The sequence below is a fragment of the Orycteropus afer genome, unplaced genomic scaffold (genome assembly GCF_000298275.1).
Source record: "Orycteropus afer afer isolate SDZICR_OR568_19922 unplaced genomic scaffold, OryAfe1.0 scaffold00420, whole genome shotgun sequence".
Classification (NCBI taxonomy): Eukaryota; Metazoa; Chordata; class Mammalia; order Tubulidentata; family Orycteropodidae; genus Orycteropus; species Orycteropus afer.
Genome location: NW_006922007.1, coordinates 2,654,423 through 2,665,624, shown reverse-complemented (window position 1 = coordinate 2,665,624; position 11,202 = coordinate 2,654,423). Strand labels below are relative to the sequence as shown.

Genomic DNA, 11,202 nt, shown 5'->3' with positions numbered 1-11,202 from the left:
CCGACTCATAGCGACCCCTCCTTGGGTTTCCGAGGCAGTATCACTACGGAAGTAGGATTGCCCAACCTTCCTTCCGAGGAGTGGCTGGTGGATAAGTTAGTGAAAATACATTAAAGGCCCCTGGAACCCAGGAAGCAGGACTCATTCACCTGTGTAAACCTCACAGTACTCTCTGCTTTTGTGAACAAATAGTGAAACCTCTGAGAGCCAGAACTCAACAAGACGGCCTTGTTTTACCAGGTCTCACAAGTGTTCTGCCTTTTATATCACTCTCTATTAGTGGAAAATATTTGAGATTTTCTTCTCTGGCAGGTTTCCACCTTACACAGGTCCCGGCTTTCACAGATTTTACTGTATAATTTGTTAGACTGTCCATGATAAGCCATCGTTTCTTGTGCTCACCTGACACAGAGAGATGGTGATTAGGTGGGGAGAGGAAGAAGCATTTGAGCAGGAAACTTAGGGGAGCACTGGTAGCATAGAGCCTAAGGCATTTGACTGCTAACCAAAAGGATGGCAGTTCAAACCCACCAGCCATTCCTCAGAAGGAAGATTGGGCAATCTACTTCTATAGAGGGGGTCACTATGGGTAGAATCGACTTGACCACAATGTGTTTGTTAATCATTACTGTTATTATCATTGGAAATCAGATCATATTCCCTCTGGCTCTCCTAGCTTCATTCAATAACTTCCTATCACATGTGGGTTAAAATCCAAAGTCTGTGTTATGGTCTTAAATGGCCCTGAGTGCGCTCTTCACTGATCACCTTTCTGACCTTGTTCCTTATCACTCTCCTTGCTGCTCATGTGCCAAACTCACTCTTTGTTGTCCTCTAACTTGCCAAGTATGTGACTGTGGAATGCAGGGCATTTCCTTCCCCAGCCATGGGGCTCACACCTGCATTTCCTTCAGGTCTCTGGTCAAATGCACCTCCTCAGAAAAGAACTCCCTGAATCTTAAGTAGTTACCATTCTCCTGTCTTGCTTTCAGTTTCTTCCTCCACTTCTCCCCTGATGCCGCACGTATTTATTAATTATCTATCTCCCCACAAAGGCATAACTTCCCATAAAGGAGGAAAGTTTTGCATAAGTTTGTCCTGAAGATAATAGGCATTGAACAAGGGAAAAGAGCAAAAGAGTCATTAATTTACCATTGAGACTGAAACATGATCTGTGCCCAATATTGTATACCTATTAGTGGAACTACTGCATCTTCACACACTCACTCACTGCCATCCAGTTGACTCCGACTCATAGCGACCCCTCCTTGGGTTTCCAAGGCGCTATCTCTATGGAAGTAGATTGCCCAGTCTTCCTTCTGAGGAGTGGCTGGTGGGTTTGAACCGCCAGCCTTCTGGTTAGCAGTCAAATATCTTAAGCACTATGCCATCTTGGGCCTTCTGAATTCCACTGTAGCATTTTATCCAACAGAACCACAGATACCTTCCTGCTTTCTGTTTCCAGAAGTTAAGACTGAGGCCAGGTGAGGTCTTGAGAATTTTCCCCTAAGTGTTTAGTTTACTAAAGTAATTGTAACTATATCAAAATGCCACCAAGAAAATACAACTTTTTAAACAAATGGTTGGTTTCTCTTCATACCCCATTTCCCTGAAAAGTTGTCCAGGATCCTCTAAGATCAGTCTTTGCAGACACTGCACTCGGACTGAGCTGAACCAGCTAAGGTCGGATGGCCAGGCTAACCTACTCAGTGAATGAGCCATGGGGAAGGGGGAGGTTCCAGGTTAAGGAGAGACTAGCAGGACCTGTCACTTCCATCCCATCCATTCCACTTGAAAGAAGCTTCAAGTGCTAAGCCACAAGTATATAACCGCACATCCTCATTATAAACAATACACACAAGTAGAGTGGAAAATAGGAAAGCATAGAAGAAGAAATGATGTGTTCCTTACCACTTTAACCACTTTCAGATTTCATATCATCACCAATTTGATGGTTTTTGCAAAAGTCATAATCTGATTTCTTTTCTTTTAAGATCTCTTCTCACATTCCTTTCTAGCCAGACTAACTAGATTTTAAAAGACTAAAAGTGAAAGACATGCACACACCTAACAATCTACCAGAAAGAAATCCATGTCTGACTTGGTTATCTAGTGAAGCTATGACAGAAATGCCACAAATGAATGGCTTTAACAAACAGAAATTTATTCTCTCACGGTTTAGGAGGCGAGAGGTTCAAATTCAGGGCACCAACTCTAGAAGAAGGCTTTCTCTCTGTTGCCTCTGAGGGAAGGTCTTTGTCTCCTTTCAACAATTGTAGGCCTGGAATTCCTTGGAGATCTCCATTTGTCTTGACATCAGTCTTCCCCTGGTCTAGGATGTTCTCAGCACAGGGACCCCAAGTCCAAAGGATACGTTCTGGTCCCAGGTGTTCTTTCTTGATGGTACTGAGATTCCTCCTTCTCTGCCTCCTTCTCTCTCCTTCTATCTCTTATAAGATGCAAGCCATACTCCCAGGAAAACCCTTGTTACATGAGATCTGGGCTATGACCTGAGTAAGTGTTTTGCATTCCACCTTACAACTGTTTGGTAATCACATCAGATCACATCATGATCATGGAGGATAATTATATTATTATATAACTGCCAAATTGCATGTTACTTAACTGCCAAAGCACTGAGAATCATGGTCTAGCCAAGCTGACACATGTTTTTGGGGACACAATTCAATCCATGACATTCCATCCTTCAGCCCTCAAAAAACATGTCCTTGACACATACAGAACACTTTCACCCAATTATATCATCCCAACAGTCTTAAATCAACTCCCAGTCCAAATTCTATCCTGGGGCAAAATTCTTCTTCATCTATGAATCTATAATACAAGTTATCTGTTTCCAAACTACAGTAATAGAACAGGCACAAGGTAGAAATTTCCATTACAAATGGGAGAAATGGGAGGGAAAGAAGGAATAGTGGCCCAAGCAAATCAAAACCCAGCAGAACAATTTACATTAGCTCTCAAGTCTTGAAAATCATCCTCTGTTCTGTGATACCATCTAGACTGTGGCCCTCCAGATTCTGAGTGTTTGCTCTACTCTCTGGATTCTTGGTGAAGGACTCTCAGCAGTAGGTTTCAGCTCCATCTTCTAGGCCCACTGAGCCAGCAACTCTGTTCCCTCAGCTTTGGGCAGCCCCATTCTCCTAGTCCAACCAGGTGGGGACTTCACCTCTTCAGCCCCAGCAGTCCCCATTCGTCATGGCAGCCTTGTCCCCTCAGCTTTGGGTTGGGCGTCTGGCTCCATCCCCCTGGAACTCATGAACACTGCAGAACTGAATTGGTGAAGATCTGACTTCTTGAACCCAAGGAGGCTGTGTCTCCACCCTTTGAGACCTAGAAGGTTATAGTTCCACCCTTTGAGACTCCAGAAACTGTGGCCCAAGCAGCTCTGTTTCCAATACTCCTTGTCCCTTGAGCTTCAACTTTTACTGTTTGGTTCTTTGGCCTCTCAGCCTCTCTTGGGCTGGCCTGCTTCAGTACTGCTCAGGGAAGTATTACAAAGCTCTTTAGCCTGGAAGCTCTTCACTCTACCAGAAAACCTCCTTCATGAAGGCATTCAGCTGTCTTACTCCGTGGGTTTGCTCCTGGTTTTGCTGTTGCTGTTTCTCTGCCACTGCTTCTCTCTATCTGTGCTATCTCCAATTTCCTTTAGCTCTCCTCATTTCCTTCAGAATGCTCACTAGACTTGCTTTTGACATCCATAATTCCACAATTAGACTGTATAGGTTTTTACTATTAAAACCAAAAAAAACAAACTGACTGCCATAGAGTCAATTCCAACTCATAATGACTCCCATTAGGTTTCCAAGGCTATAAATCTTTACCAAAGCAGACTGTTCCATCTGTCATCCATGGAGTGGCTGGTGGGTTCAAACCACCAGCCTTTTGGGTAGCAGCCAAATGCCTTAACCACTATACTACTAGAGCTCTTTTTTTTTTTTTTTCTTTCCTACTATTAAGCATCTTCTTAAAACTCTTCCAGCTTCTATCTGTTAATCAATTCCAAAACTGCGTCTACATTTTAGGTATCTGTTAGAACAGCACCCTACTCCCAGTACTGTTACAATAAAAATGCTTTAACCAACAGAAATTTATTGTCTCACTATTTAGGAGGCTAGAAATACAAATTCAGCATGCCAGATGTAGGGGAAGGCTTTATTATCTCTCCCTTGACTTTAGAAGAAGGTCCTTGTCTCCTTTCTACAACTCTGGGCCCAACACTCCTTGAGGAGCTTCATGTGTCTTGGCGTCAGTCTTCTGCTGGGTCTGAGAGTTTCTCAGTGCACCGTCTGGGTCCAAAGGTCATGCTTCACTCCCAGCTCTTCTTTCGGGGTGGCACTGAGGTCCCTCCTTTTCTGGTTGCTTCTTTCTCCTTTTATCTCTTGTAAGATAAAATATGGTGCAGGCCACACCCATTGCATAACTGTCAAACCACTGAGAATCATGGCTCAGCCAAGTTGACACACATTTTTGAGGGACACAATTCATTCCATGACACTGCCTATGTACACCAAGAGGCATAGACAAAAATGCTTAGGGAAGCATTATTTGTAATAGGTCTAACTACAAAATATCATAATTTCCATCAACAGCACAGTGGATAAATTGTAATCTATTCCTATAATGGAATACCATACAACAAGAAAATCAATGAATAATAGGTGCATACAAGAACATGACTGAACGTCACCAACAACATGAGCAAAGGCAGAAAGATAGCAGAGAATGCATATGGAGTTGTTCTATTAATACATAATCCAGAACTGGAAAACACTAAACTATAGTGTTAGAAGTAGTCAAACTGGTTAGCTTTGGGAAAAAAAGGAGGCCTGATGGGCCCACCATTCATCTGTCAGTTTGTCATACTGTGGGGGCTTGTGTGTTTTTGTGAGGCTGGAGGTTATGCCACTAGTATTTGAAATACCAGCAGGGTCACTCATGGTGGACAGGTTTCAGTGGCGCTTCTAGACTAAGATAGACTTGGAAGATGGAAGGGGCCATCCACTTCTCAAAGAATTGGCCAGTGAAAACCTTATGAATAGGAGTGAAACACTGATATATTACTGGAAAACTTTATGAATAGCCCAGAAACATTGTCCAATATAGTGCCAGAAGATGAGCCCTTCAAGTTAGAAGGCACTCAGAATATGACTGGGGAAGAGCTGTCTCTTCAAAGTAGAGTCCACCTTAATGACGTGGATGGACTAAAGTTTTCGAGACCTCCATTTTCTGATGTGGCATGTCTCAAGATGAGAAGAAACAGCTGCAAACATCCATTAATAATTGGAACACAGAATGTACAAACTATGAATCTAGGAAAATTTGAAGTTGTCAAAAATGAAATGGATAAGATAAATATACTAGGCATTTTGTTGTTGTTGTTATATGCCATCATGTCAGACCCAACTCATAGCGACCCCTCCTTGGGTTTCCGAGGCAGTATCACTGTAGAAGTAGATTGCCCCATCTTCCTTCTGAAGAGTGGCTGGTGGGTTTGAACCACCAGCCTTCTGATCAGCAGTCAAGTGCCTTAGGCACTATGCTACCAGAGCTCCCTTCCTAGGCATCAGTGAGCTAAAATGGAATGGTTTTGGCCATTTTGAATCAGACAACCATATGATCTACTATGCATGGAATGAGTAATTGAAGAAGAATGGTGTGGAATGCATCATCACAAAGAATATTTCAAGATCTATCTTGAAGTACAATGCTGTCAGTGATAGGCTAATATCCATACACCTATGAGGAAGACTAGGAGCTCTGGTAGCATAGTGCCTAAGGTGCTTGACTGCTAACCAGAAGGCTGGTGGTTCAAACCTACCAGCCACTCCTCCGAAGGAAGGCTGGGCAATCTACTTCCATAGTGATACTGCCTCAGAAACCCACGGAGGGGGTCGCTATGAGTCAGGTCTGACTCCACAGCACATAACAACAACAACAACACAAGGGAAACTAGTTAATATTACTATTATTCAAATTTATGCACCAAACACCAACGTCAAAGATGAGGAAATTGAAGATTTTTACCAACTTCTGCAATCTGCAAATGACCAAACATGCAACCAAGATGTGTTAATTATCACTAGTGATTGGAATGCAAAAGTTGGAAACAAAGAAGAATCACCTGTAGTTGGAAAATATGGCCTTGGTGATAGAAATGACACTGGAGATCTCATGATAGAATTTTGAAAGACCAATGACTTATTCACTGCAAATACATTTTATTCAACAACACAAACAGCAGCTATACACGTGGACTTTGCCAGATGGAGTACACAAGAATTAGATCAACTACATCTTTGGAAAGAGGTGATGGAGAAGCTCAACATCTTCAGCCAAAACAAGGCCAACACCTGACTGTGGAACAGACCATCAGTTGCACATATGCAAGTTCAAGTTGAAGTTGACGACAATTAAAACAAGTCCATGAGAGCCAAAACATGACCTTGATTATATTCCTCCTGAATTTTGGAAACCATTTAGAGAATAGATTTGATGTACTGAACCCCTATGACTGAAAACCAGAGGAATTGTGGGATGACACCAAGAACATCATTCATGAAGAAAGCAAAAGGTCATTAAAAAGACAGGAAAGAAAGAAAAGACCAAAATGGATGTCAGAAGAGACTCTGAAACTTGCTCTTCAATGGAGAGAAGCTAAAGCAAATGGAAGAAATGACAGAAGATTTCAAAGAGCAACTCAAGAAGATAAAGTCAATCATTATAATGAAATGTGCAAAGACCTGGAATTAGAAAACCAAAAGGGAAGAACATGCTTGAAATTTCTCAAGCTGAAAGCACTGAAGAAAAAATTCAGGCCTCAAATTCCTGTATTGAAAGACTGTATGAGTAAAATATTGAATGATGCAGGAAACATCAAAAGAAGATGGAAGGAATACACAGAGTCACTGTACCAAAAAGAATTGGTCAATGTTCATCTATTTCAGGAGGTGGCTTTTGATCAAGAACCAATGGTACAGGAGGAAGAAGTTGAAGCTACAATGAAGGAATTGCCAAAGAACAAGTGTCCAGGAATTGATGGAATACCCGTTGAGATGTTTCAACAAACAGATGCTGTACTGGAGACACTCATTTGTCTATGCCAAGAAATTTGGAAGACAGCTACTTGGCTGGAAAAATCCATATTTGTACCCATTGCAAAGAAAGGTGATCCAACAGAATGTGGAAATTATCAAACAATATCATTAATATCACACACAAGTAAAATCTTGCTGAAGATAATTCAAAAATGGTTGCAGCAATATATTGACAGAGAACTTCCAGAAATGCAAGCTGGATTCAGAACAGGAAATGGAGCAAGGGATATAATTGCTGATGTCAGATGAATCTTGGCTGAAAGCAAAGAATACCAGAAAGATGTTTACTTGTGTTTTTTTGAACAAGGGGATACTGCATTGCTTAAAATCAGGAAGGGAGGGTGTCAGGGTTGTACACTTTCACCATACTTACTCAGTCTGCATGCTGAACCAATAATCTGAGAAACTGGAGTGTGTAAGGCCACAGTAAGGAGAAGAGGATGCACAAAAGTGAGGTTAAAGAGAAGTTTTTATTCTGAGTTTCTGGGTGAGGTTTACGGGTCCCCAAGAGGGGCCCGAGAAGTCGCACCCCCGGGCAGGGGGCATGGATTTTTATAGACAGAGAGAGGACCTATTTGGGGACACCAGGGAAATGACAGTGTACTCTAAGGAAATGGCAGGGTCCAATTAGCTGTTAGCATGGGTCTGTACTTAATTAGCATGAGGGGGCTTCAAAAGAGGAAGTTTGCCACTGCATGGGACTTTCCAGTCTGGGCGGGTTCTGTCACTTTGGTTGTCTTATCAGGCTGTCTCATCAGGGCCTGACACCCGGAGGAAGCTGCTAACTGAAATGTTGGTGGCTTGGGTTTGCTTCAGCCTAACAGAGTGTATGACTCATTAACAACCTGTGATATGCAGATGACACAACTTTGCTTACTGAAAGTGGGGATGACTTGATGCACTTACCGATGAAGATTAAAGCCTACAGTCTGCAGTAGTCTCTACATTACATCTTAGCATAAAGAAAATGAAAATTCTCACAGCTGGATCCACACAACAGCATCACAATAAATGGGAAAAGATTGAAGTTGTTAAAGATTTCATATTACTTGGTTCCGCATTCAACACCAGTGGAAGCAACAGTCAAGTGATGAAGAGCAAAGATGTCTCCTTGCAGACTGAGGTGCGCCGAACCCAAGCCATGGTATTTTCAATCGCCTCATATGCATGTGAGAGCTGCACGATGAACAAGGAAGACCAAAGAAGAGTTCATGCTTTGGAGTTGTGGTGTTGGCAATGAATGCTGAAAGTACCATGGACCGCCAAGAAAACTAACAAATCTGTCCTGGAAGAAGGGCAGCCGGAACACTCCTTATAAGCGAGAATGGCCAGACTTCGTCTGACCTACTTTGGTCATGTTGTCAGGAGGGACCATTCCTTAGAGAAGGGTATCATGCTGGTAAAGTGGAGAGTCAGTGAAAAAAGGGAAGGTCCTCAACAAGATGGATTGACATGGTGGATGCAACGATGGGCTCAGGTGTGGCAAGGATTGAGGCTTGCACAGGACTGGGCAGTCTTCATTCTGCTGTACATATAGGGTCACTATGAGGTGGAGCCAACTTGATGGCACCTAATAACAACAACAACAATGGGGCTTTTGAATTCTGATGATTTCCATATCTTGACTTGACTTATGGTTACATGGGTCTTATTTTGGGATTAATTATTTAGCTACATATTTATGCCTTACATGTTTTCTGTATGTGTGTTATACTTACATTTTTAAAATGTTTTATGTTTACATTTTTTTAAATGTTTTACAAAATTTCATGACAATATATATATTTGAAAATTATGAAGGGGTAAATGCCATCCATTGTTTTTCTTTGTTCTCTTTTCCTAGATATCCTCAGGACCCCATATTGTTCAAGGCCCTCTGGAATGACATAACTCAATAAGCAGAATCTTATGCTGAGTCTGTCCCTTTCTAGCCTGGCTCAATTCTTAATGAATGCCCTTGATAAACTGGTCTGTGGCAATGTGTGGATGGCTTGATCTATTAGATATTTCATGTAACACATATGGAAACTTCTAGAGACTTTGTATCAATGGATCAGAGTAGGTGGGGATATTATATTTCATGAAAAGCTGACCAATGATTGTGAAGATGTCATTGTGGAGGGGGCTATAAGGAAAGGAAGAAGAAAGAGACAATGGGAAGCATTTGAAAGTCTGAAAAAGAAACTATTTCATTTGAAGGTATGGCCCCAAAGTTTGTTATCTGGAAAAACATAAAGTTAAATTAAAGTCTTCTAATGCCACTCCTTGGAAGGAAGGTTGGGTAATCTACTTCCATAGTGATACTGCCTCAGCAACCCAAGGAGGGGTTGCTATGAGTCGCGGCCGACTTGACGACACACAACAACAACAAAGTTTTTTCGGGGAGCTCTGATAGTGTAGTGCCTAAGGTACTTGACTGCTAACCAGAAGGCTGGTGGTTCAAATTTACCAGCCACTCCTTCGAAGGAAGGTTGGGCAATCTACTTTCATAGTGATACCACCTTGGAACCCAAGGAAAGGTCGCTATGAGTCAGTTCTCACTTGATGGCATATAACAACAACAACAACAAGCCATGTTTTTTTGAGGAAAAAGGGCCTGGAAATCTACTTCTGAAAATCAGCCAAGGAAAACCCTTTGTAATACAATGGTTTGATCTGCGGTTGATTTGATCTACAACTTGACAACAGATAACTGCTCTTTCGCCCACTCTAGGATTCTGTATGAGTTTCACTAGAAGCAAAGGTGAAGAGTCTCTAGTTCACTTCTACATTTGTACCTTTCCAGATAAAGTTCAGATAGAAATGCAGGTTCTCTTACCGTCCAGCTATAAGGAGCTCTTTCTCCGATGCCTGCTTCCTCATCTTGGTGTAGAGGTCCATGGTGAAGAGGGTGCTGGCACTGTTGAAGATGGAGGTCAAGGAGCTCATGAGAGAGGCCAACATGACTGATAGCATCAGGCCTCGCAGTCCTGAGGCAGAAGAGGGTGCAAGTACTGGTTAGGGGCTAGATCCATGGTCCACAAGAGCCTTGCTAAATAAGAGAGTCATTCAAATATAAATGTCTCATCTGAAACATTTACTAACTGATGTGCCTATCAACACACATCAACATGTGATATTTCCTGTATATTTCCTATTGATAGGAGAATTATCCACTGTAGAATTTTTTTTTTTGTTCTAAATATATGCTTGTGAGGCAGTTGGCTGCTAACTGGAAGGTCGTCAGTTCAACTTACCAGCTTGTCTGCAGGAGGGAGATAGGCAATCTACTTCTGTAAAGATGTACAGCCTTGGAAACCCAGTGGGGGTCACTGTGAGTTGGAATCGATTTGATGGCAGTGAGTTAAATACAGACTTAAAGATGATCTCCTGGAACTTTATTTTGGACAAGAGAAAGAAGTGCAGTGCCACTTTTCTTTGGGGAGGAACTCTTGGCCTCCTAAAGTCTTGAAATAATTGAAGAGGAAGAAACCTGGTAGGTGGTTCAGCTGAAGACATCTTTGGTCTGACAAAGCTGAGACTTTTGAGACATGATGGAAACTTCCTCCTCCAGTTAACTAGGCCCATTAGCAATGCTACTAAACCTCCTAGAGCAGAATGTGGAATGGGGTGGATGTGGTGATGTCATTTGTGAATCATGTTCCTTTCCTCCTGAAAATGCTCATATTTGGCAGGAGAAGAAAGGTCACAAAAGTGTTAGCCAACTTTCGTTAGGCAGAGCTCTGGGAGCATAGTGCCTAAGGCATTTGATTGCTTACCAGAAGCCTGGTGGTTCAAACCCACCAACCACTCCTCGGAAGGAAAGTTGGGCAATCTACTTCCATAGTGATACTGCCTTAGAAACCCAAGGAAGGGTCACTATGAGTTGGGTTCGATTCAACGGCAATGAGTTTGGTTTTTGTTTTTTTGTGTTACAAGATCACCAGTCACTCCTGAGCCCCATGTCCTGCTCTGCTTCTGCTCACCATGGAAATGATCACCTTCTAACATCCTATCTAATTTACATATTTAGTATGTGTGTGATGAATTTTCTCTCTTACAAAACTAGAATGTGAGCTCCAAGACAATAGAGAATTTTTTGTCT

The 11,202-nt window shown here is 42.1% G+C and overlaps 1 protein-coding gene across 1 annotated transcript in view; it reads right to left on the bottom strand.

Moving 5' to 3' along the window:
- The window catches only part of LOC103208268 (solute carrier family 5 member 4), an 88,921-nt gene that overhangs the window by 25,515 nt on the left and 52,204 nt on the right, over positions 1-11,202 (bottom strand). The window contains exon 11 of the mRNA XM_007953956.2: positions 9,937-10,087. Coding sequence (XP_007952147.2) covers positions 9,937-10,087 — 151 coding nt within the window. The remainder of the gene's footprint in view (positions 1-9,936; positions 10,088-11,202) is intronic.